This window comes from Lagopus muta, chromosome 24 (assembly GCF_023343835.1).
Source record: "Lagopus muta isolate bLagMut1 chromosome 24, bLagMut1 primary, whole genome shotgun sequence".
NCBI classification, from domain to species: Eukaryota; Metazoa; Chordata; class Aves; order Galliformes; family Phasianidae; genus Lagopus; species Lagopus muta.
The window spans coordinates 2,305,671-2,331,864 of record NC_064456.1 but is presented as its reverse complement, the minus strand read 5'-3'; the positions used below and the strand labels follow the sequence as shown (position 1 = coordinate 2,331,864).

At 46.8% G+C, this 26,194-nt stretch overlaps 2 protein-coding genes across 7 annotated transcripts; both read left to right on the top strand.

Moving 5' to 3' along the window:
• Positions 1-480: 480 nt before the first annotated feature.
• Positions 481-13,529, top strand: SLC26A9 (solute carrier family 26 member 9). Its single transcript, XM_048926104.1, has 20 exons — positions 481-605; positions 1,624-1,763; positions 2,043-2,153; positions 2,378-2,553; positions 2,712-2,876; positions 3,139-3,291; positions 3,672-3,754; positions 4,005-4,152; positions 4,842-4,955; positions 5,375-5,452; positions 5,760-5,855; positions 7,428-7,534; positions 8,251-8,320; positions 8,538-8,630; positions 9,048-9,164; positions 9,613-9,930; positions 10,155-10,209; positions 10,585-10,730; positions 11,500-11,577; positions 11,802-13,529. The coding sequence occupies exons 1-20, from the start codon at positions 481-483 to the stop codon at positions 11,847-11,849; spliced, it is 2,421 nt and encodes an 806-aa protein (XP_048782061.1). The 3' UTR covers positions 11,850-13,529.
• Positions 13,530-15,443: 1,914 nt separating this feature from the next.
• On the top strand, positions 15,444-26,114 carry PM20D1 (peptidase M20 domain containing 1). 6 transcript variants are annotated; one of them, XR_007373233.1, is made up of 15 exons: positions 15,444-15,674; positions 16,152-16,238; positions 16,809-17,041; positions 17,970-18,056; positions 18,451-18,584; positions 19,005-19,124; positions 19,713-19,788; positions 20,014-20,075; positions 20,311-20,389; positions 21,421-21,492; positions 22,725-22,893; positions 23,599-23,698; positions 24,449-24,608; positions 25,318-25,377; positions 25,460-26,114. XR_007373233.1 is itself a non-coding variant. In XM_048926117.1 (14 exons), the coding sequence occupies exons 1-13, from the start codon at positions 15,470-15,472 to the stop codon at positions 25,337-25,339; spliced, it is 1,446 nt and encodes a 481-aa protein (XP_048782074.1). In that variant the 5' UTR covers positions 15,444-15,469; the 3' UTR covers positions 25,340-25,377; positions 25,460-26,114. The 6 variants fall into 6 exon arrangements, 4 of the variants coding, with proteins under 4 accessions (XP_048782074.1, XP_048782072.1, XP_048782073.1 ...); XR_007373232.1 differs by having other exon boundaries at positions 24,449-25,377; XM_048926117.1 differs by lacking the exon at positions 24,449-24,608.
• Positions 26,115-26,194: the final 80 nt, after the last annotated feature.

The window sequence follows — 26,194 nt, the reverse complement described above, 5'->3', positions numbered from 1 at the left end:
GCAGCGAAACAGGGACACCTTGGATGGAAACAACATTTCATCACAGCACCGGTGTCTGCTGTGTCGGAGCTGCTGCATGAGGTGCAGCTGTGCCAACCCTGATGGCAGGTGGGGAAACTGAGGCACGAGATGGCTCAAATGACCTGCCTAAGGCAAAAAGGGCAGAACTGAGACTAACACTTGCGCCCGTCTGGCAGACAACCCAGGATGGATTCTGTCCCCTTCACACAGCATCACTCGTTAGCATCACCTCAAATTAGCTGGGGAAGGCTCATGGGGAGCAGCAGTCCCCAGTGCTGGAGAAGCCACTCCCAGAGCCTGCCTCTGCGCATAGGGAAACTATTTAGGGTGGAGATGTTCTGGGAGGGCTCCCAGACGCTGGAGGTGTCCGGTCTGTTATACTGCAGGTGGGGACAACTCCAGTCACATTCTTGGTTTTGCTTGTTCTTTTTTTCTGGGAAACCTTTAAATGATCCAGAGATGAGCCACGCCAGACCCCGCTATGTCATCGAACGCCCTGCGTACTCGGTCAGCCTCTTTGATGAAGAGTTTGAGAAGAAAAGCAGAAGTTATCCCGTCGGGGAAAAGTTGAAAAACCTTTTCAGGTAACACAGAATCCTATCTCTACTCCCGGGGCAAAACTACAGCAGAGCTGGTCTGGAATTGGGTCATTATTTGGACCTGGGGACATAGTTCACGTTTTAATCCTGGGAAACCTCCGAGGTCTTTGATGGATGAAAAGCATGGGATAAGCACGCGTGGTGCAGAAGCAAGGGGAACAGGACGCTGTTCTCACTGCCTCACTGCTGTTACACTGTAAGGCACAGAAGCAGAACAGTTTGCACCAATTGCTTTTGGGATTTGGGTTGCTGTTTTCCAAATTTTACTAATAACAAAAAAAGCATAAATGGCGATACAGGTATGAGCAAGTAGACTATTTAAGCTTTCCAGCTGGGATTTCCTTCTGTCAGTTCCTGTACTGGCTTCCATTAAAGAAAGTTGAATAATCCTGCTGATTGCTTGTGCTTGTGGTACTAATAGGAATGGGAGGGTGGTTGAACTAGATGATCTTGCAGGTCATTTCCAACCTTGAGATTCTGTGCTGTCCTGGAAATCTCACTCTGCTCCCTGAAAGAGTGAAGGCAGTGGTACAGGGAAGGAGAGCACACATGCTGGCAGGCAGAGGTGTGAGAAGCTGCATGTGTCAGCACTCAGAAACAGTGTTCTTTCTGACATAATTTGGGTTTTTTGACCAAACACCTGCAGAAGCTCATCTTTGCCTCTGCACAACTGCCCCGTCAATCTCTGAGCTGTGTCACACCGTTTGTGCTAGAAATAAAGACTCGAGATATTGGGCAGCCAAACCCTTCAGAGCTGTGAAGCACTGGGGACTTCCCAGGATTTCCCACAGTAATCCTCCCTGGCACAGCCAGCTGTTAACAGCAAGAGCCTTGCACTTGCATGGAAGGGCTGTGCCCAAAACACTGGGCATAGGATTTGGTATCGGGGAAAGGCTGAGGCATTGCTCAGAAGGTCCTTCCTTGTTTCCTGGTTTCCTTCCTTGCTCGTGTCCCTGATTACTTCCTTTCTTCTTTACTTCTTTGCATATTTTGTCTCCTCCAGATGTTCAGCTTCCAGATTCAAGCTCATTCTCTTCAGCCTGTTCCCAATACTTGTTTGGCTTCCCAAGTATAAAATCAAGGAGTACATTTTGCCTGATGTTCTCGGTGGGGTCAGTGCGGGGACAATCCAAGTGCCACAAGGTGAGAAGCAACAGCTTTCCCTATCACTGAGAGGGGATAGCACAGAGGATGCGCAGTCTGTGGCGGTTACCTACGTTACTGCTGGCACATGCAAACCCAAGCTCTCCCTCCCATTTGGTTGTCCCTGTATGTTCCTGTGGAACCCTTCCCCTTCCAGATCACCCACTATGGCCACATAGTGCTGGGGCTGTCAGCATCCTCAGGACCAGGAATAGAGCACGAGCAGAGCAGGGGCTGCTCGGACCACGCTGACCTGCACCTTCCTCTTGTGTTCCCCAGGGATGGCTTTTGCACTGCTGGCCAACCTGCCTCCTGTCAATGGGCTCTACTCCTCCTTCTTCCCTTTGATAACATACCTCTTCCTTGGCGGTATCCACCAGATGGTCCCAGGTGAGTCTGCAGAGCAGTTCTCTGCACAGGGCAGCTAAGCACCAACTGAATGGGAATACTTGGTGTGTCTTGGAGCAGCAATGTTTGGGCAGGCTTGGCTTACGGTGTCCATGATCCCTTGATGGGCTGAGTGACTCGTTCAGGACAGCCTAACCTGTCCGAGTGCTTTCCAGGGCAGGACACTCTCCAGAACAAACTACTGACATCACTGTGTTGTGCCAAAGGTACTTTTGCAGTCATCAGCATTATTGTTGGCAACGTCTGCCATGAGCTGGCTCCAGAGTCTGACTTCCAGTACTTCAATCACACTACTAATGAGACCAGCGTGAATACCACAGCCATGGAAGCAGCCAGACTGGAGATCTCTGCCACGCTAGCCTGCCTGACTGCCATCATACAAGTAAGGACTCTTCACTGCCTCTGCTGTGTGCCCCATCCAAAGCTGACCCCCAGGGATTTATCATCCCTGGAGCAGAGGCAAGGGCTGGGAACAGATGCTGGAAGTGGCTCTACTGGGCCTGGCCCGTTTCTAATAACACCTTGTCTGTCCTACCCTAGCTGTGCCTGGGATTCGTGCAGTTTGGCTTTGTTGCTATCTACCTGTCAGAGTCTTTCATCAGGGGTTTCATGACAGCAGCAGGGCTGCAGATCCTCATCTCCGTGCTCAAGTACGTCTTCGGCTTGACAGTCCCGTCTTACACCGGGCCCTTAGCTATCGTCTATGTAAGTGGGTGCTTGGACAGGGTCCTTCCCTGTACCTCCTCCCCACCACACTGCAGGCACCGTTGTTACTGTGCTGGGGAAACTGGGACTGGGAGAAGGGGAGAGGCTGGAGGGAGGGGGAAAGCAGCTGGCTGCACACCTGCACTGCTGCCCCATCACCTCTCAGGGTGTTTGCAGGTGATTACTGTAATGAGTACTGTCCACTGTGCTGTCCATTGGGCCTGGTGTCCCATGACACCTCCTCCTCTTTTCTCCCCTTTAGACATTCATTGATATTTGCAAAGGTCTGCCCAAAACCAACGTGGCCTCCCTGGTCTATGCCTTGATCAGTGCTGTGCTTCTGATTGTTGTCAAGGAACTCAACCTGAAGTACATGAAAAAGATCCGGATGCCCATTCCCATGGAGATCATCATCGTAAGTGACACATGAGCTGTCCCTCAGACCTCCAGGAGACAGACCTTCTGTCCCATCTCAGCCCTGGGATGCCCAGTTCTGCTCTGAAGGGGACTTTGGAGGAGTACAGCACGTCCATGCTCAGTGCAGTACTCTGGGGTCTGAAATTGGGCCATCCTCATGGAGGATACCCTTGAAACACAGCCCATCCCTCTTGGGCTGCAGCTGCATCCTGGTAATGCCAAACATGAGAAACAAAGTTCCTGCATGGGATGTTCTCTCGTGTTCCTGTCTGAATTTGGAGTTAATTTTCTACCATCAGCCCCAGGAACACCACTTAATGCTTCTGAGAGAGCTCACGTTCTTTCTACTTACTGCTCTTTTACTCTCTGCATTGGCAGGTAATAGTTGCAACTGCAATCTCTGGCAGCTTTAAGATGCCTGAAAAGTACAATATGCCAGTGGTTGGGAAGATCAGCATGGGGTAAGCATGTGTGCATGTCTGACTCACCATCCAAATAATTTCCCCTCCTCCTCCTTATTCTGCATCCTGGAAAACCCTCCTCTGCTCTACAACAATCCCCTTTCAGAACTGCCAGGCAGATTTGCTGTGCCCTGTTCCACCATGCTACCATCCCCTAACCCTGTCCACAGCTTAGACACCATTCCTAAAAACACATCCCTGCCTCCAATGCCAGCATCCCAACCACCTCTTTCCTCTGTTCTGAATGCAGGTTCCCAGAGCCCACCCTGCCCCTGGTGAGCAAGTGGAAGGACATGATTGGCACAGCCTTCTCACTCGCCATCGTGAGCTACGTGATCAACCTGGCCATGGGGAGGACGCTGGCAGCCAAGCATGGCTATGATGTGGACCCCAACCAGGTAAAGCTTGCTCTGGAGAGATGCAGGAATGTTCCCCTGGCTCTCAGGCGTGAAAGGAAGACCTTGCTGCATGAATGGGAAGCTTGCAAATGCACGTGGCTGCTCAAAATGTACGTGCTTCTCCCACGCACGTGGCAGCCTGCCAGGCAGAGGCTGAAAGGACATGGCAGATCCATTTCCTACAGGTGGGAGAGGCACTGTCAAAGGGAGGAAAAGACTTAGCTTCAGCTCGCTGCTTTGCTTTCCCTCCAGAGCTGAGACTTCAGCCCCAGGTTCTGGCCCAGATGGCATTTTTGCAGGTTGAAGCACAGTGAAGCACATGTGTTGCTTATAGAGCAGACGAGGGCCTGGGTTCCTGGTGTGTCACCTAGATACTGTGAGAGGCAGGACATTAAATAATCCTCTCCTGTCATCACTGGCACCAGTGGTAGCTTTCAGTAAGAGCCATGCATACCACATGAAGCCCTGCCCTTAGTGTGTCAACAACTGACAACATGTTTGTATGGCATGATGCTTCCAGGCTGCCCTGCCATAGTGGCTGGAACCCACCTCAGCTCTTCTGGGAAGGAAAAGCTCTGGGATACACTGTAGAGAATAGGAGCTGGGGGCTGTATTTCTCTTCTCAAACACCTCTACAGGGCAGGACTGGAGCTGCTCACTGAGATGACTGTGTTCCTCCTTCTCCACAGGAAATGCTGGCCCTGGGCTGCAGTAACTTCTTTGGATCCTTCTTCAAAATCCACGTCATCTGCTGCGCTCTCTCAGTCACTCTGGCTGTGGACGGGGCAGGAGGCAAATCACAAGTTAGTACTCCCATATCTTCCATTCAAATCCCTGCAGAGGTGCATGCTGCCAGCGTGACATCACTGCAGGCCTGAAAAAGCTCCATGTAGGAGTGTTTCACATTGCTGTTAAATACAAAATATACTCCCCCAGCCCCATTTTTCCCTGCACGGTTCATTGGACCCGTCTCAGATATAGGGCTGTCAATGTGTGCTCCCACTCTGGCTGCTCAGACTGAGCAGAGCAGAGCTCCCACATGAGAGAAGTTTTGGGCTGTGAGAACTGGGAGATTCTAGCCTGCTTCTCAGAGGCAATGGCTGCTCACACAGCCCTGGAGTGTCCAGCTCCAGTGTTGGCTGAAGCAGCTGGAAAGCAAGGACCAGGAAGGGGTTCAGAAAGACTCTGATGTTTAATGAAATGGTTTTTCTCCTTTCTGCAGGTGGCAAGTTTCTTTGTGGCATTGGTGGTTATGGTGACCATGCTTTCTCTAGGAATTTATCTTGAACCTCTTCCAAAGGTAAGGTGAACAAATGTGCAAAAAGTGCAGCAGCAGCATCTCAACCTCTCCATGCTGGAGATGCTCAGCCTTGCTTCAGAGAACTCATCAAGCCTTGCTTGATGCAAACCATTGCACAGCATGATTTGTTATGGGCTGGGGTCCTGTCTGTAGGAAACAATGATCTTTTAAACCATCATGCTGCAAAGATGATCTTTGTGATCTTCATTGTCTCCACTGTGCTGGTGGGCTGGGAAAGCATCTGCTGTGAAATGTGGCACACGCTCAGCACCACGCACAGGGTGACACCATGCCCTCCCCTCCATAGTCTGTCCTGGGAGCCCTCATCGCTGTCAACCTGAAGAACTCCCTCAAGCAGCTGGCTGATCCCTTCTACCTGTGGAAGAAGAGCAAGCTGGACTGCGTGAGTGCCTGGGGATGGGTGGGGGGACCCCAGATCCCTTCTGGGGAAAATGGGTTTTGCTCCACTGCCGTGCTCCATCCACTTCTGATGGTCTGTAGCCATGGCCTGGCCACATGTCATGGAGGCTGAACTATTACCTGCTCTGTTTAAATGCCAATCATCAGCAGGAGCCTGTTTGCCCAGAACTAGCCAAACCGGCCCTGCTCAATATCTAGGAGTCATGACTTAAAAACTCACACAATAGCCCTCCAGGGTGAGGAGAGCCCTTCGCAGCGATAAGGACTCCAGGCACTGGTTGATGTATAAACCCAAGGGGGTGGCGAGAGGGGGAGTGAGAACGGAATTTGGAAATGTCTGACATAAAAAAGACAGTGTTTGAACAGGGCTCCCGGGGCTGAGTGGTGTGTGCGGACACCGAGCCAATATCCTGTCAGGACCCGGCGCGCTGCCTTATCGCAGCCATCGCGAGTCCAAAGGGGCTGACCTGAGCCATCAACAGCTTTCCCAAAACGCTCTGTTCAAACAGAGATGGGTGAGCAGTCCCAGCTGAGCTCTGTGATGTTGGTGAAGGCACAGGCCCACTGTCCAGCACAGAGCTCCCAGCTGGCACAAGCTGCCTTCAGTGCAAAGAGAGTGAGGACAAAGCAAATGCCATTGGGGTGAGCTGCGCTCCACTGACCTTAATCTCCCTGGAACTTGAACTAGATTCAATGCCCTTCCTGTCCCAAACTGGGGAATATCACTTCTGGGTGTTGTCAGCCCATTGGTGTCCATTACCTCAGGTCTGGTCGTGTTTTGGTGCTAATCACACAGATTGCTCCAAAGGCATGCTCCTGTATCCAGTCCAGATGGAGAGGATTCACATGTAAAGGCATCGTTCTTAATCTGATATTGAGATGCTGAAATTATCAAAATTACCCTGATTTGACCAAGATCAAAGTTAGCTCTTCATAGTCTTGAGGATCAGCTTATAATCCCCTGATAACAATTCTCACAAGGCACGTTTATAGAGGACCAATTTCATGTGGATGGAGATGCTCACGTGCTAATATATAAAAATGACAGATGACAGGACTCTGAGCTGAGAGGTGGAGCAGGTTTTGCTATGCCCTGTCACACTTTGTCATCAGATCTGCTATGTGCTCAGGTCATTTACAGCAGGCTCTCAGGCAGTTTGCAGATTGATGCTCATTCCTTCCATACGCTCTGAATGACAGCAGGAGCTTTCCTGGGGGTGGGAGTGCTGCTGAGCAGCAGATGGTCTGATCTGCAGGAGCCTTTTCTTGAGACTTTTTGAGCTGAATGAGTGACGGGGGGTCATGCAGCTATGAAGAATTACACTGGTTGCTTTACAGCTGAAAAGCTGGGGCTTCTGGCTAGCTTCCCAGCAGCGACGCTTCACACGAAAACATGCACTAAGCAGTGTAATTAGAATAGCTGCAGCATTCTTTTGATCCTCAGCTGTGCCATTCTTTGGGTCCCGAATATCAGCACGAGCCATTTTCCATCCCTCGCTGTGCTCCAGCCCAGGGCACAGCAGAAGAACCATGCCTTGCCCTTCTCTTTCTGCAGCTGGTCTGGCTGGTGAGCTTCCTGGCTGCCTTCTTCCTGAGCCTGCCCTACGGAGTCGCGGTGGGTGTGGGATTTTCCGTGCTGGTTGTGGTTTTCCATACCCAGTTGTAAGTACCACCGTAGCTCCAAAAACCTAAAGGGAAGGGAAACATCTCCCAGCTGCAGAATAATAAGCAGTAGGTTATTTTCATAAGCAACCTCTGGCCTGCGTTTCGAAGGAACGTGCAGTCTGAGCCTGGGGGAGTGCAGGTGTCCTCCTCAGCGCCTGGAATGCGCAAACAGGAATGGCAGGCGCTAATTTACTGCCTGCATTCCCACTCCTGTGCACGGTTAGCGATGTGCACATCCCAAGGCAGGAGGATGTCAGAAGCTATTTACCTCAGCCAGAAAAGCTACCTGCATAGTTCCCACCAGTGCTGCTCATAGAAAGAGCCCCATGTATGCGTAGAGAAGCGCTATTTTTAATCCACAAAGCCCTTCATTAACACCTCCCAGACTGGGAGCTCAGGTAAAGCCAGTTGGCCCCCGGGGTGGGGAGCCCTGCCAGGAGCAGGCTTGCAGCCAAGCATGGGATCCAGCTGAAGCGCTGCCTGGCTGCTCTGCAGCCTTGTGCTGGGTCTTTCCCTGGTGAGCAAGGCAGTCCCGTGGGTTGGCTGTGTTCTGCCAGCATCCAAACAGGCTCTGCAGGGCTGAAATCTGAGCGTTTTCCTAAAGCGATACTTCAAATCCTGGTGATGGGTACAAAGAGAAGCAGTTTCCTTCTTCTCTTCTTTCTTCTTCTTCTGTAAGATCTTCTCTAACTCTGGTTGGATTTTTCTCCCAGCCGGAACGGTTCTGCACTCGGCCAAGTAACATCCACAGACATCTACAAGAACCCCAAAGCCTACAACAAGGTAAGCAGGAGTTAAAAGGAAGCTGCTCTTTGCCTTTGGTACCCAATGTGACCAGGAGGCCCAAACCCAGGTTTCTCTCCCAGTGAAATTGTTTGCTGTTTGTTTCAGGGCTGCCCTTCACCTTGGCTTTCCCAATTAACCACTGCCCAAAGCCCCGACCACTCTGCACCCCACGCAGCCCCACCACATCTGGTTTGAGCTCTCCTCTCTCTTGCAGGTACACGAACTCAACGGCATTAAAATTGTGACCTACTGCTCGCCACTGTATTTTGCCAACTCAGAGATATTCCGTGAGAAGATTATAGCCAAGGTGAGCAATGCCCTGAGAAATTCCTGCTGGCGGCCAATCCAAATAGCCCTTGCTCTCTCCTGTCTTGCCAGGCAGAGATAATTAATCCCAGGATCATCATGCTCTTGTAGATCAAGAGACATACTCTTCTGCCCTTTTCTCTCTGATCTGTTTTTAGATCTCACTTTAGAGGTTATATTTGCATCTTGGCAAGTCTCCTCCTCCAGGCTCTGCCAAAGCAGTCACCCTGCTGCACGTGTCTCTCCATGCACGTGCCTGTGCTGCAGGACATGGTGCTGTCTGGTTGCCACCACTGTCACCTCCTGTGCACAGCAGCTGCTGTCCTCTTGTGCTGCATGCCACAGGCCAGGAAATCTCGGGGGGATCCCTGACTCTGGGGCTGAAGAGGCTTTTTCAGAGAAACTCTCTTTTCTACAGACTGGAGTGGATCCTGGGAAAGTGTACTTGGCCAGGAAGAAATACGTGAAATGGCAGGAGAAGGGGACAGCACAACCATCAACAAAGCCACCAAAATTCTTACTGAGGCAGAACAAGGTAACTCATTTTGGGTGCTTGTGTTGCTGAACAAAGCTCCCCAGATCTCCATCAGAGAGCTCCTCTCAATGTATGATTTTCTGCACGGTCTTCCCAGTCACATTTACCACCACCTGCACTCTTTCCCTTCCCACCCACGGTTCCATTTCGCCCAGCAGTCAAACGTTTACATGCAGGACAACTGGAAATGGCTGGGAGCAGGAAAAATGTAGAGGTAGCAAGTTTGGAATGACAGCAGGAAAGTTTCCTTCGCTAGAATGTGGAATTGCCCTAAGGATGGACCTATGTCAGCATTTCAGCTCAAACCCTTCCCTTGGGAAGCATGTTTCCAGCCATCCTCTCTCAGTGTCTGAGAAGATCCTGCACTATTTCAGTGCATAAAAGAAAGCGTTTCTTGGCTCACAAAGCCAGCGGTCCTGCCTGACTGCTTACCTCTGCTTTCCCACAGACCTTATCCATGCAAGAGCTCCAGAAAGACTTTGAAAGCACCTCTCCAACAGACACCAACAACAACCAGACGACTGCTAACGGCGCCAGCATCTCTTACATCACGTTCTACCCTCCTGCCAACGGCACCAGGCAGGTACACACCTCCAGCGAGCTGGGCAGCACCACCACTCTGCAAGGAAGCACCTTCAGGGAAATGTCAGCTGCAGATGTTGACCCCATGGCCACGGCACCGCCCTATGTCAGCTTCCACACCATCATCCTGGACATGAGCGGGGTGTGCTTTGTTGACCTCATGGGCACAAAAGCACTGGGCAAGGTGAGTCCTCTGCTACAGTCAGGCTCCTTACCACCCAAGTACCTTCCACTCCCTTGTGCAGTTTAGATAAAGATGTTTACCCTCCTCAATCGGAGGTTTGTGTGAGTTTCTCCTTCAGCATTCCCAGGACACGTGTAAAGCCTTGGATAAAAGACTTAATGTATAAACACAAAGCCAGAGCAGCAGTGTTATTAATCCTTTCTCTGCCCTCTCATCCCTTCTAGCTGTGTTCCAGCTATCAGAAGATTGGCATTAAAGTGTTCTTGGCAAACGTGCATGGTAAGAATCCATGAAGAGCACATTTCCATGTGCATTTCCTCCATTTTGGGATTTTATTTTCTTCATGCAAACTTTGCTAGCTGTCATCTCTTCGTAGGACCAACTCAGAACAGATGAAAGAGTAGAACAGATGAAAGAACAGAAGAAACAAAGGAGAAACACTGTTCTCTGTCTGCATAATAGGTTCTTTTGTTTGGGAAGTTGTATTATTGGAAAATCTCTGCATTTAGCATATAGAAAAATAGACTGGCAATAGAATAATTCAGCAAACTGTGCATTCTGGGCTTGCCCTTCCTCAGAGAGCCGCCATCAGCCATGTTGCTTTTGAAGGCTTCCTTCTTTGCTCTCACCCTGGTTCACCTTTCTTTTCCCCAGCCCAGGTGTACAACGACATCAGCACAGGTGGGGTTTTTGAAGAAGGAGGCCTGGACAGAAAACACATCTTCCTGACCATCCATGATGCTGTTTTGTTCGCACTGGCAGATATCAAAGAAGTCGTCCACCCACCCACCTTAGAAGAGGTACATTTGCTCCCCATTTGCTTTTCTCCACCTCACAGTACTGTACTGTTAAGTCCATACACTGTGCCAGCACAAAGGAAGAACAAAATCTCACTAATGCACATGGTAAACGTTCTTGTTTATCTTAAGTGGTAAAGGTCTAAATCCAACAAACTATTTCCTATCTGAATTTTCATGTAGGAGCCAAACACCTGCTGATTGAATTGCATTAAATGGGAAGTCAGAAGTGTAAACGTTTTCTGCAAGGCCCAAGCTGGGAGATGAATGTTGTCCCAGCTGGTAGAGGCCAATAGAGCAGTGCCAGGTCTGTGCTCTCTGTTTGGCATTGGCTGGAGCATGCAACTGCACTCAAGGGCAGAATATGGCCACAGCAAAAGGAAGCAAAGCAAATGCACCTGCCCTTGAACATCCATGAATGCTTCCCTTGGTAGGAAGAGAAAAGGTCAAAGCAGGAATATGGCACATGCTGACAACAGAGGGTCAGATAGGTTATTTCCCCAAACATACACTGGTTGATTGCATAATAACCAGAGCTAGAACCAGCGCAGTTTTACTCAGTTATCTCATAAGAGTAAGTTTACGTATGCCTTATCTCTGCATGATGTGTAAGTGCTAGCTCAGTCAGCGACGATAAACAGCTGCAACAAGATTCCACCTGTGCCCTTTCTGCTTGGGCATTTCCCCTTGGGCATGCATGGGCTACTCATTTCTTTCACTGTGTTTGTCCCTGAACTCTGTTAATTCATGAATTTGATTCTTTCCTTCCCAGAGGCCGAATCAGACAGAGCTCTCCATCTACGATGAGTCCGTGGATGAAAGCAGCTCGGAGTTCACAAACCTGGAGGAGGTTAGTTCTAGTGCCTGTGGGCAGGAGGGACACCAGGTGGGACATTCTACCTTGAATCAGGTAGAGGAGGAGGCACTGCCTGATGCTGACCCCACACTATAAGAAGGAGGCCAGGGAAGGGCTGGGGCTTCAGCTGATGTTTCTGTGTTCGATTGAACCGCTTGCTGGGTTTGTGCTCTGCCACGGCACCAGCCCTAACCCAGCACGCCTTGTGTGCCTTCTAGGAGATGTTTGGAAGCATGTTCCATTCAGAGACACAGACAGCGCTGTGAGCCTCGTGCTGATAAACCCTCCTGGACAGCCTCCTCTCTCCCATCCCATCACGAAGAGCTGCACTCCTACCCAGGAATACAAAGTGTTTGCAAAGCAAGAGGTCATCACGCCTCTTGAACTGGTAAATTTCTTCTCCCGCTCTGCTTCTGGTGCTCAGAGAAATGGCCTCTGGAGCAGACAACAGAACACCACGGAGCAGGAACTCAGGAAATGCCATCCCATTAATCACAGAAGAGAAGCAAGCTCACCTGATGGCAGGTGCCTCAGCGCATGGGACAATCAGTTGGTCTTGCCACGTGCTTGCCTTTGTCTCACACAGTCACAATCTTCTGCCCACGGAGGCATTACACAGTTTGGGAAACCCCCTTCTTTCTTTTCCTTCCTCCTTCTTTTCCCGATGAAATGAAATTAAGCAAATATTGCGAGCCTCTCACGGCTTTGAATCATGAGCAAAAGCAGCTTTTGCAAGGTGCAGCCTGTAAGGTAATGCTGTTTCAAAACGTGCACTGACTGTCGGGGTGCCTGCACTGCAGGTGCCAACCTTTGTGTTCCCCCACATTTCTCCATGCCCCTGCACTGCTCTCTGTGTGACCCAGAAACCACAGCCTCCAGTCAGTGCTGTGTTTCTCACACCCTGGTGCAGTATCTCAGGTGGGCTATTTTCCAGATTATATTTTGACTTATTAATAGGGCTAGCTTGTAATGGGGAGTATGAATTCCTTGTTACGGTGTGCTGCGTGTGCATGCTGGTCTGCCTGCCCAGTAAGTCAGTATGCGTTCAGAAGACCCAGGCTCCAGTTAAAATCCCTCCTGATATTTTTAGGCATCTTCCTTCTGTCTGAACAGAGCTGCAGAGAAGGTTTTTAGACTGTGCATGTCGTGAAACCATTAATTCCAAGGGTGTTCTGCCTCCCTTTCCATCTTGACTGCAGTACCTAAATGATACGTGGTACATGGATTAGTGCTTTGTGGAGATACATATATATCTCTATATATTTTTTTCCCCAAGTCATTTTGACCACAAAAAGCAAATGCAGGGACAGCGAGGAACCTCCTTCTTGTAAAGTCCTGGATCCAGGGCAGCAAGATGAAAACTTCAGCCCATTTTGTATCTGCAACTGGTACCAGCTGCGCTATGGAGGGCTTCCAATGACAAGCTCTCATGGTCACTCAGGCAGCAAGGGAACGCTCTTTTTTATATGTGATATTTCTGTAACAATTCTCTACTGCATATTTGATGATTTTCATTACAGTTCATCTCAGATTGATAATACCAGGACCATCTACCTCTCAGGCAAACAAGCCTGACGCTCTAACCCAGAGACAGACAGACGAGATCTTAATCATTTCTAGAAATCTGGCATTCTTTTATATTTGAGTGATGCTTATAACAAGTGCTATTTTAATTTCCCTTTCTGACATCTTCCCTTCTTACCCAGTGCTGATATTGTGACAGAAATGACAAGATAACAATCTAAAGCCTGAAAAAACCTAAGCAGAAGCCAAGAGTTAAAGGGACCCTTCTTCAGTGAGTTTCAACCTCAAATATGGCTTTGATGGAAGTAAGGCCATAGAAAATTTAGTATGTCTTCAGTTGCAATGAATGCAGCTTTTTCTGTTTGATTTTCAAATCCTCCTACAAAGTATTTCCAGCACTGGGATAAAGATAAGAGTGAACAAGCAAAACTGAACAGTCTGCTGTATTTCCATGAATGCAAAAAAAGAAAAAAAAAAAAAAAAAAAAAAGCCTTAATAATCCAAGCAAATTATATTTTTAAAGCTTATTTTGATTGTATTGCTCCACGACTTTAAAAAGATAAACAAGCTTTAGCACACTGTTTCAAGGTACATATTGAGTTTCATTCACACATTGCTGGAAGGCTTTCTGGGCAGACAAAGCAGAGCTTCCCTATTGCTCCCAATGTCCCATTTTTAAGGAAAATAGAGCTTCATGAACCATCATAGCTAGACAACCATTACAGGTAATCACAGCACGACCTGCCACTTTGGCTTTATGTAACACCTCATTCACTAAGCCACCATTTCTCTACCTCAGTTTCGGATTATGTGGTGCAGGAGAGTAATAACACCAAAGAAAGTCAGTTTCCCAAAAGAGACAAACCACCTCCTAATAGTCATTACTTATTTTGATAAGAGACAGCAGTGCCTTTTCCAGAACTGTGTTTTGTTGTACAAGCTGAAAACAAGAGCTAAATTATCTTATCTTTGAGGGTGATTACTCATGCTGTTTTGCTACTGTTTGAGAGTTCCTTTCATTCACTTATTTGAAAGAAAAAAAAAAAGAAAAGAAATTGGTGCAATGGAACACGAAGCAATTCTACAGTAAGCAATCAATGTTTCTGTACCTCTGAGGTCGCTTTGCTTCAAACAAGGAAAATTGCAGTTTCCAGTTCCTCAATCATGTTTAGTTGGAGGAGACTGATTCCTCAGGATCTGCCAGACCTCACACCCTAGGAAACCTCAGAGCAACAGGCTGTGCATGAAGAATAGATTTTGTTTCTTGAAGTTCCTACAGCATAACAGATGGGATTTCAAGGGAGGCTCCTTGCAATAGCAGCACTGGCACACAGTGATGATAGCCCAGGAGAAATGATTCCTCCTTTTGGTAGCCACAGGTCACTTCTGGTGACAACATGGATGGATAGAACCACTGGAAGCTCAACAATGTCTTCATTTTCATGTCCTGGACAGGAGAGTGAGGGAAACTCCAATTAATACTGGGGTAGAAAATCTTAAATTTCAGTGTCCTTTTATTGCTGACGGTGTGTAACAGCTCTGAAGCCTCCCCCGACAAACTCATGATGTATAACCAGCTCAGAATGTTTGTAATTTATTTAATTTAATATCGGTTTTGTTCTTTTTTCTTTTTTTTTTTTTTTTTCTTTTTTATAATAAAGAATGTCTGAACAATCACTCGCTTCTGCTGCTGCTTTGAGGCTTTCTGGCAGCTCCCAGCTAAACGCACCTCACAAACATTGATGCCACGGGATAAAATGATGCAACCCTTCAGCACAACACTGCTGTAAAGAAGGAACACGTTTTCCATCGTGCTCCACGGTGAAACCAGACTGGAGGCGTGTGTTTGTAATGCTGGGAAGAGTGAGGGGGAACATCGGGAGACAGACATGGAAGGAAAAAACATTGTGGGAGTCAAGATGTGGCTGGGGCGGGTTGTGGAGCTGCTGGAAGCTGAGAGGCTGAACCTCCTGAGCTCTGAACCTCCTGAAGGTCGGAATCCCCTCAGGATGAGGCCTGCTGCTGCCAGCCATCTCCTTGTAAGTAAGCGCGGCTTACTCCCTCACAGAGACACCCGTTTCTCACCACATCACTCTGTCACATTGCCAGCAGCCCCGTGGCTCAGCTCACTGCTGGATAAAAAGCTCAATTTTCACCGAGCGCGCATACGCACACAGGAGGAAAGCACTGCACTCCACACCAACAGCGCTCAACTACAACTCCCAAGACACCTCACGCAGAGGGCGGGACCGCGACTCTCATTGGTCAACTCCTCGAGCAGCCGCGCGGCGATTGGTCCGTGGCCACGTCCGTCACCCTCCTAGCGAGAGCGGGAGGCGGCGGCGGTCGAAGTCCGCCGGTCATGGCGGGTGGCTCCGGGCGGTGGCGGGCGGCGCTGTGCGCGGCGGCTGCGGGGCTTTGCGCGGCGCTACTGGCGCTGACGGCAGTGGTGCTGATCCGTACCTACGCGCTGCGATCCCCGGCCATCCCGCGGCTGTGGGTACGGCGCGGGGGAACGGCCGCTTTCAGTATCGGAGAGAGGTTGGAAATGAAGGAAACGCTGCGAGGTGAGGGGCGTTTCGAGAGCCCCGGGCTGCCCAGCAGGGTTCGGTGTTGGAGGGTCTGTTGTGTGTGAGGCGAAGGGCTGAGATTGAGCAAGGAAAGCATTGTTTGGCGATGAGGCTTTGTGGGTTGATTGCATTGCCGTTGGAAACGTGAATGCCCAACTATCTGCCAGAAAGCTGTGTGGGCAAGGAGTCGGTTTCCTTAGTAGAAGTGCCATCCCTAATGACAGCCATCGGGCTGAATAAAACAAAATATGTTCCGGTTTTTTGGGGAAAAAAAAGAAGTCTGAAACAGAAGGGAAATGCAGCAGACACAGCTGAGCTGAAGGGCGCCTGTCCTTCCCATTGAGGTCACCCTTCCCTGAGCTGTGAAACAATCTGTAAAGCCTCAAAAATGCCAAGGAATGTAAATATTGCTTTGCCTTTTGAAGTGCCGGTCTGATTTCAACGTCAGTTGATCTCTGTTTTGTTTGACCATAGGTGCTGTTAAAATCCCGACTGTTTCCGTGTCTCCGGAGGACTTAAATGCAACCGCCATGGCAGAATTTGGGGATTACATTCAGAAAGGTATTAAGCTTTCATCTTTAGTCATCCCTGCTGTTCCTTTTTGCTGTACAGTGGAGTAGTACATGCAGGCTGGATGTGGCTCTGGGCAGCCTGGTCTGGTGGCTGGTGACCCTGCATATAGCAGGGGGTTGGAACTGGATGAGCATTGTGGTCCTTTTCAAGCCAGGCCATCCTATGATTCTATCAAGGATACACCAACAGCCAAAGCTAGCAAATAAAAAGTTCGGATGCCCTTTTTTAGTGTTTCATAGATGGCTAAGTGACTTTGCCATAAAAAAAAGTAAAAAAATAAGGTACTGTTTCAGCCTAACTGGCAGCTCCATCATTGCTGTAAAACAGCTGCAGCACTGATGGATGACAGTTCCTGTTTTTCCTTAAAAAAATCCCAAATAGGAGCCCAAATGGGTTGGTGGGAGTGTGAGAGTGAAGCTGCACATCTGCTTCCTGGAGCAAGTTTGTTGAGCCCATCGAAAACATCTGACTGCTCTGTGGGCTGTACAGTGATACAATTGGAAATTAGCACTGATTTTTCTTCTTCTTGTGTTTTTATTTATCTGTTCTTCCAAACAGTCTTCCCAGCTGTGTTTTCCTCCAAGTTCATTCAACATGAAATCGTTGGGGAGTACAGCCACCTCTTCACAGTTCAGGGTTCTGACTCTGAATTGATGCCCTACATGCTGCTCGCGCACATGGATGTTGTGCCTGCTCCCCCTGAGGGCTGGGATTTCCCTCCCTTCTCAGCTGCAGAGCATGAAGGTTTCATCTATGGACGAGGAACTCTGGACAACAAAAACTCTGCCATTGTACGTCTTCTTGGTAATATTTCAGAGAGAGGAAAAGGCAAATTGAAGGAATGTGCTCTCTTGAGATTGACCACGTTATCTCTTTTGCCCTTCTTTCCTAAGAAAATTCCTGAGCCCTGCAGTTTCTCCCCAGCTTTTCCTAGAGATGAAGCGAGGTGGTCTTCTATTACTGAAGGAAACAATGAGGTCTCTTTCAAGATGTAGAAAAACGTATTTACAGATGCAGATGTGTTTGGTTGAGTGATTTTGTTCTGACACTCCCTCCTACTGTGAACTGCACAGGTGATCCCACAAATGGACAATAAAAATCAGTGGTTGTGGTGGGAAAGATGAGGTGGTTGCTTGTGAGGTTGAGGTGATGTAAATTTCTGCTAAAAATGACAAACTAACAGAAAACTGTAGTTTAAAAGACAAGGGAAATGGAAAAATATGGCAAAGGGGCAAAGGGTAGATTTCATTTCATTTTGGAGTAAATTTCTCATTCTTCTGTTTCTGCCTTAGTACTTTTTGAATGAAACATGTTGCTCCTTAACATAAATGGGATTGGTAGCTCAAGCCAGAGCCAGGCTGTGTAAAGGATGGACGATTTAAAGGAGCAGTGGAGTCCTTGGATGATGAAAAGCATTGTGCTTTCTATGCACTTTGTCCCTGACTTCATCAGTTGGAAGAACAAGCCTGCGCTGTAGTGTGTGTGCATAGACTGATGCTGTATTACACCAAGCCTGAGGCATTACTTGAGAATATGAATGTCATCAGCAGGAGCTGAAGAAGTAAATACTCCGTTTTGAGCAGGAGAAAGTCTCCTTACAGGCTGAGAACACATCGTGCTTCCTTTCTGTTACATTACAATCTTTTGCACTTATTCTCCCACTAACACCATAAAGTAGTAAAATATTCTGAGGTGGGTTTACGTGTTTCTTTTCTGCAGGGCATTCTGCAAGCTCTAGAATTCTTACTGAGAAGAAATTACAGACCCCGCAGGTCTTTCTATGTTGGCATTGGCCATGATGAAGAGGTATTTTCTTTCATTTTGGCTAGATGACTACTTGTTTGGCATGTACATAGCAAGTCTTATTTCTTTAAACCTTGTTCACCTAGAAAATCCTTCCTGTTCTTTGTTGTGTGTGTAGATACTGTCAGGCTCGTGCTCATAGTTACATATTGATTGTTTGGCTTTAAGTGACGTTGATGGGATTTGGTGTAATGAGCAATGAGAAAAGAAGGCAGCAGAGTGTTGTTTCAAGTTCTTTTCTGATTGCAGACGTGGAAGAACTTGGGAGTGTAATAAGGCATGGCAAGCTGGCCAAAGATTGGCTTGGTTGTTGCAGGTGATGAACATTAAGATGCTTTCCAGCATTCTTCCCTGTGATGTGGCTAAACTTTGCCATTTCCTGACTGGTTTTTCACAGGTGTTTGGTCGGAAGGGAGCAGTGAAGATGGCAGCTCTGCTGGAATCCAGAGGAGTGAAACTCTCCTTCTTGCTGGATGAGGGAAGCGCTATCCTGGACGGCATCATTGCGGGCGTGAAGAAGCCAATAGCTCTGTAAGTAAAAGAGAAAAAGAATCATTGTGATGAAAATGATTCATTTCCATTAATTATGTGTTAGAAATGACTTTGCTAATGTCACCAAAATGTTTTCAAGGCATGAGGCAGTGTTGGCATTGCTGAAATGACAGAGAGCAAAGGGCCTTTGGTTTGCTTGCTGTCCATCGCAGCTGTGCTGACAAAAGCAGAATGTTCTGCTTATCTGATGCAGGAGTGTTAATTATGCTGTAGAGTCTGTTCACAGGAGGAGAAGCCAAGATATCAGACCTCCAAATGTTTAAAGATTGCTGAGAATTTGTTATTGCTGCTTCTATAGTGTTTCGTGTAATGCTAGAACTATACAGGCTAGTTTCTTCTACCTGTGCTCTGTGCATGTGTGTTTGGAGTTGCATCAATCATTTATTTGTATTTGGCCAGAATTGCTGTCACAGAAAAAGGTTCAATAACACTGAACTTCACCGTGGAAAAAGAGCCAGGGCATTCATCCTTCCCTCCAAAAGAGACAAGTATTGGCATTCTTGCAACAGCAATGTCCAGGTGAGAGCTCCCCTGTTGTCTGACATCAAAGACAGGTTCCCCAGGCATTGATATTTGACTTGCTTTTGTAATATTTGCTTTCAGAGTATTTAGCAAATTCCCCTCACAGATTTGAAGCTGGAGTTGGAAGCTCACTTTGAAGGGCAGAAACGCAATGCCCAGCAAAGGGACAATAGCCAAATGTCTGGAGTGTGTAGTGTGTAGCTGGTAATTGTCCAAACCAATCAACATGATGTAGTGTTAGAATGTTTTATCCTGAAGCTGAGTAAATCTTCTCATTACGTATCTCTGTGGGTAGCACACTGACTGGTAGGTACATATTGCAGATAAACCTCATCTGTGGTGTCACTTCTAAATAGATTCTCATGTGTTCTTCATAAGAGTCAGGCCTCTACATTTCTTCAGTTGGTATAGAAAGGAAATTTTTGCATGTGGCTGGAATGGTCAGAAATGTGCAGTTCACAGATGAAAGTATGGTTACATCTCCAATACGTAGATAGGTTTTAGAAACCAAATCCCCATCAGCCTTCTGAAGCAGTAACAGCCAAAGACTGTTTTAATTGCCAATGTTGATTTGCTTTGCCTTAGACTGGAGCAGAATCCCATGCGCAATCTGTTTGGCCATGGTCCGGAACTCCTGACTATGGAGCACCTTGCATCAGAGGTGAGGAAAGAGCCATCATTTAATTCCCAGTTTTTCATATTGCTAAGTGAAGAGTAACTCAGCATATGAGCTTGGAGCACAGTTATGTAATTCTTGGAAAGAAGACTGAAGCTGGCATTTATCCCACGCTGTGAGTTTGTCCTGTTGGCCTTGTTTCACATGCATGAACGTGTCATCTTGACAGCTAGAAACTTACTAATGTCTGGTTCTGTTTCCTCCACTTAGTTCAGTTTTCCTCTCAATCTCATCATGAGCAATCTCTGGCTGTTTTCACCTATTGTCAGCAGGTAAGAATTCATATCCTTGCTGAACACTATCAGTCTCACTTGTAAGAAATGAAAGCTTGTCAGAAACTGATTTCTGGTCATCCCAGGAAATCAGTTACACCATTTAAAGTCAGTGCTTAACAGATAATAAACAATTTGTTAATTAAATAAGCCTCAGTTCAGCTTGTTCCCTATGTAAATGTGGTGCTTCTGTTAAGGAAATGTCTTTGAAAAATGACTCTTTTCTTTTTGTAAGAGTTCTTGCCTGGAAACCTTCCACTAATGCCTTGATTCGAACTACTACAGCAGTCACAATGTTTAACGCAGGAATCAAGGTAGCTTCATCTTGATAATGTTTATCATTATTATTATTATTTGCTTAGTATAATGGGGCAGTTGGGACTTTCAGTTTCTGTCTGCATACATCTAATTGTAAGATCAGTACAGCCCTAATCTCACACCCTGTGTGCTGTCACAACCAGTCTGGTTCTCACTTCGGGCATGACTTGAATTAAGCTGCAGTTGCAACTTATTTCCTGTCTGAAGTATCTGAAATCTGTCACAAAGAGACATTTGTAAGCCAACATTACAATTGTTTACATTTTAGGATAGATAAGAAACCACACAAAGTATTGTGGACATGAACAGAAACAGCTGCTTCCCTGGCCTAGATGGGAACTTGCTTTTGTGAGCACAGGTCAGGCCCTTACCATCATTTGAGGAGGGTTAGCATGCACCTTGGACTGAGAGAAAACAAGTTCTGGCTGACAGAGGCAGATTTTGCCCTGATAAAGAGGTGTAGCTACCTAAAAATATTACAGCCCTGGAAAATAAACAGGGCCTTTGGTGTGTCCCTGATGCAGGAGTGATACAGTGGCTGAACAGTGACACTGAGCGGCCACAAGAGAAGTAACACTCTGATTTCTTCTGTTGTTTTCAACAAAATTCAAATATTCTGTGGAGGAAGTTACTTTTTTTAGTGAAGACACAGCATGGCCCATAACTGAAAAGAAATAATGTGGCCATAAAAGGAAAAATACTGAAAAAAAGCTGCCTGAAAATTTCTCAATGCAGAGTTTCTGAAGGCAAGTGTCTCATCATAGGAGGAAAGCTTTTGTGTAGCAGCTAGCTTCATTTTTTCACTGACCCAATGGCTGTTTATTTTTGTAGTCATCTGCACTGTAACTGAGATGCAGCATTTGAATGCTGGGTACAAAACAGATCTCGTATTGATACCAGTGGAAATGGAGTGGCGCATCCACCTGAGAGGCCCAGCATCACTGAGCAGTTTCTGAGTTTGCAGCTGCCTTCCTAATCTGTTTCTAACCTTCCTTTTATGTTCTGATACATTTATTTTTTCTTTTAGCTCAATGTCATCCCATCATCTGCAAGAGCAACTGTGAACTTCCGGATCCACTCTGCAGAGAAGGCCATGGAGGTATTCCTGCCTGCACAGTTATTCATTCTTTTTTGCTCTCATCTCAAATAATTTCCTTTTTTCTACCTTTGAAACAGATAACTAATGGCTGCTCTGCTGACTGGAAGCTTCCTTTTGTTTTAATGCTTCTCCATGCTGTCTTGCATTCTGCCTCCCAAGCTTTTGAGTGTATTCTACTTGAGAACCACACATAACACAGCTCAGACATGGGATGTGGGAATGCAGTGCCTTGGTATACAGGCACGTGAGTGTCCTCCCCATTCCTCTCCATCCCTCCACAGCAAAGTGAAGCTCTGCCATCTGAAATTAACTTAGCCCTTGTGGCAGTAGATGTCAGAACACTCTTTTCATCTCTCTTCATGGGAAGGTTTGGGGGCTGCTCCTTAATGGAGGCTGCCAGAAGTGCAGCTGACCTCCTGTCCTTTCTCCTCTGAGATGGAGTGCAAAGTGCATTGTTTTCTATTGCCTGTTCCTCACTTAGCCTCAGCACTGCACTACATTTGGCTATGTTTGCTTCAGTCAGGCTCTGTTCTGGGTATTGTTTCTAGGAGTGCAGTGCAAGTCAGCAAAATCGATTTGCTTATGAGCAGAATAGAGTTTATTCAGAACAACCTTCTCAGAAATGCTGTACAGATTCCAAGTGTTTTCTGAATGTGGAACAGATCAAGAGGCAGACTGAGCTTGGAATCGTGTCTTGCAATTACACTGAGCAGATTTCAAAAGGTTGTGCCAAAGAGCATATGTGCATTATATGTGATGGTGGAATGGAATAAAGCTTAGGACTTGTGACTTGTGAGAATGCATGAGTCTTGCATGCTCCAGGCTGGACATTCCTGCTCAGCCAATGACAGCTGTGATAAATTATCAAAAAGTAATGTCTTCCCTTCCAAAACCTCTGGAAGTTTGTATTTTCTGGAAGCTTGTTCTGGATTGAAGTAGTAAGGAGAGGGGCAACAAGCTGTCAGAGCTGAAGTAGTTGAGGAACACCTCGAGGCAGTGATGTGCATCTGATTGCACTGAGACAAAAATGTTTGCTTAAATGTCAGCCATCTGCCCAGTAAAGGAAGAGAGGCTGCCACACCATTTCCTAATTCTGCATCTGTGTTTGGAGCAAAAGTTAGCAGTGCATAGGGAAACATCTTCTGCAAAGTAGTATATTGACGTCTAGAAGAGATGCTCTCACTTCTTTCTTCGCTTTATTGATATTATTAATCTCTGTGATTTACCCATAGGTGCTAGAGACAGTTAGAAACACGGTTGCTGATGACAGAGTGAAGATTGATGTTGTAGAGGCCTTTGACCCCCTTCCCATCAGCCCGTGGGATGACCAGACCTTTGGAGTCCATGTTTTTCAAAGAACCATTCTGGATACTTTCCCAAATGTTGACAGTGTAGTCCCAGGTAACAACAAGCACATGACAGTTATTTCCTCTTCAGCTTCCTCCCTGCTTTTCTCTCCCCCACCTCCCAGTATTGCCTTGTTTCCATTTTCTGTTTCTCCACCCCAGCTGTTAACTACTGGAAACAGCTGTTTTTTCCTCTTTTACTCAGTTCCCTCTTTATGTTTTCAAGTTTTATGTTAGTTTTTAGTGCTGGAAGTAAAAAAGCAAACAGGAAACCGGCAGGAACAATGAGCCTTGAATTTGACTCTCTGCACATACAAAGGAATCTCTTCAGGGAAGAAAGGAATTGTGAGGGGAAAGTAGGAGGTCTTCTTTCTTTAGCTCTTCTTTTATTGTTCCCAGAGCTGGCAAAGCCATTCCTACTTTTCTGTATTGTTCCTTATGATCCCAGCCCCTTCCCTTGCTTGCAGCTCCTTTCTATTTCTGTACTATTTGTTGGACTGCAGTTTGAAGCTTGAACTTTGCAGGTTTGGTATCACAGCTGTTCTTAGAATGACAGAATCATATGTTCGCTTCCTCTTCTCCATAAAGGAGAGAATGCTGTTCTTCCAGGACGTTCCAACAAACTGTTCTCAGTGATTTTTGATGTAGTTCAGTGTCACACAGAACTGTAATCAGACGCCTTTCCTTTCTCCTGGGGGAAAAAGCGTGAGTCATTAAATTGCTGCTGCCCTGCACAGTAAACCTGAGGTTTGTTTTCCAGGCACGTGTATTGGAAACACAGACAGCAGGCATTTCACTAACGTCACAGGTGCCATTTATCGATTCAACCCGGTGCTCTTGAAGTCAGATGATCTTCCCAGGTACCGTGTTCTGTCTGCATGTGGGCAGCTGTTGGGGGTGGGGAGTAGAGAAAGAGAGAATTGATAGGCGTTAGGCTGAAGGAAACCCAGCCTTGTGTACCTTGGCGTGGTGCTGGTGTCGCTGCACGTTCTGGAAGGCCACCCATTTCCTGCATATTTGGGTGCTGCACAAATAGGGGGTGGTAATTACACTGAGAGAGTGTTAGCCCTTACTCTTCTTTACTCTAAATGTGAGCAAGACCTCGTTCAGGTGTTGGCAATACAGTGAGGCTGACTGGCTCCTCTAGATTGTGCTGCAGTGTGAAAGGCATCGTTCTGGTGCTTGGCCTTAAGTGTTTGGACACTGAATTTGTTTGCACCTTAAAGTTAGATTTTCTGGGCTAAAGCAATAACCAAGAACTCCAACATGCAAAGGATTGTTTTTTTGTGTCCATTTATCATCTTGCTGAGGTGCAGGTGTCACAGGAGTGCTGTAATGCTTTGATAGCTGCGTGGAACAGGGATATGAATGGTCAGGAGGTGGGATAAGTTTTCTTTTCCATGTACACCGTGAGTTTAGTTGTGCTGTGAGCCTTAGGATCAGTAAATTATTTCAGTTAGATTGAGCAACTGACACTGCAGTATTTTTGGCATCTGTTGCTGTATTTTTGTGCTGAGCGTTGCTTAATGAGGTGGCAAGTAGGTGCTGGGTATGTGCAGGTGGGTCACAAATGCATGTTGGAGTGAAAAACATTCTTCTCTTTCTACCAGGATCCATGGGTTGAATGAGAGAATCTCAGTTGAGAGTTATGAGAAACAGGTCGAGTTTCTCTTTCAGCTCATTAAGAACTGTGATGTTGACGAGCTTCCGGAGCCTCACGCAAACTCTCATGAGCTGTGAGACAAAAACCCAAGAGGAGCAGCTGCTGAGGTGGACTTTGGGATGGCAGAGCTCTGGGCCATAAGCAGCAGTTGTGTGTTGCACGTTGAGTGATGTCTGGAGTTTGGTTGTACATACTGTGGTTTACATACACTGCTGGTTTGCAGCTCCAGGCAAACATACAGTTTGCTGTTCAGTGATAAGAATAGGGACAAAACACAACCACCCAGATTTCTGTGCATTCCTGGCCTTACATGCAGCCATTAATCTGATATTATTAATTTTTTCAGCCTCTTTTTTTTTTTTTTCCAGTCTTTAAGCCTCTGAAATTGGAAGTCGCTTAAAAATCAAAGCTGCAATTTGTAGTCATTCACACATCGTTAAAAGAGGCTGATCTGCCAACCTCAAAGTTGTCTTTTACAGTTCATTAGTTTTCACCAATGAAACAAATGTGCCTGTGAGAAGCTCAAGTGAGGAGAACATGATGGGGTGGAGGTGGGATGTCATTGGAAACAGCTGCACTAAGAGGCTGTTGCACTGCTGGTGGGATGGGCTCCTTTCCCAGCTGATCTTTTAACCAGCATCAGTGGTGCTCTCAGGTGATGCCAGGGTGAATTTGATGCTGCTGTTTTCTGCCTGATCTCTGTAGCTTAAAATGCTGAGCTTTGAGGGGTTTAGCAGTGTTGCTTTGACATGAGTTGCTCTGATCTATGTGGTGCTAGAAACGTTTTTCCTCTCTTTTCTGTGACTGTCTCTTTAGTAAGGCCCAGGACATGTTGTGATGCTGAGTGTCTGAGTAAGGAAACGTGGCTTTGAACAGGTAAACTAAACAGAACTGTCTGATGATCCCGTTCCTTTTTTCACTGAATCTGTTCCTATAGCATTCCTCTTTTCTTCCCCAGAGAACTTTGTGAAAGATGGTGAAGCTCTCCCATTTCCTCCAGCTCAGAGGGAGCAGAGCTTTCTCTCCACCTTCATGGCCTGCTCTTCCACTCCTCGCTTTACCTGCTGCTTCTACTGACTCAGCTCTCTGGGAAGTCTAATGTGCACAGGCCATTGATAATGCCTGTGTTTTTATTCCTTCTTGCACTAGCACACCTGTCTTTGCTGACACTAAAGGGTTAAGCATTCTCTTGGCCTCAACAGTCTGTTCAGTTGGAATTACTGTTATTTGTTAAAGAATTCAGAACTGACCATTAGCCAAAGAAAAGACTGTGTGGAGGCTGTTTTCTTGCACTGACATGCAGAGTCTGCTCTAGAACCTTCTCCTGTTGCACTGTTGCAGAGATGTGTGTCTCTGAGTGTGAGTGATACCCTGGAATTGAGTGGTTGTTCTGCTCTTAATTCATAGTGTAAAATGTGCTGGGATGTGCAGGAAATACCCAGGAATGTATCCTGAAAAACAGTGGCACTGTGATTCCTGACACCCATTCAGCATTTTCTATTGATTTGCAGACTGATCTTATCAGTATTGCCAATGGGCTGAACTGTCTCAAGCTATTAAATAACTGAAACCAAATCAGCGCTTTTATCTAATAAAGCAATGAGTGCAGATTATTTTCATGGTTATTATTTAGTTTTATGATGTACCTCTATAATTGCAGTGAAATCATTTCCACACCTGATTCTACAGCAGA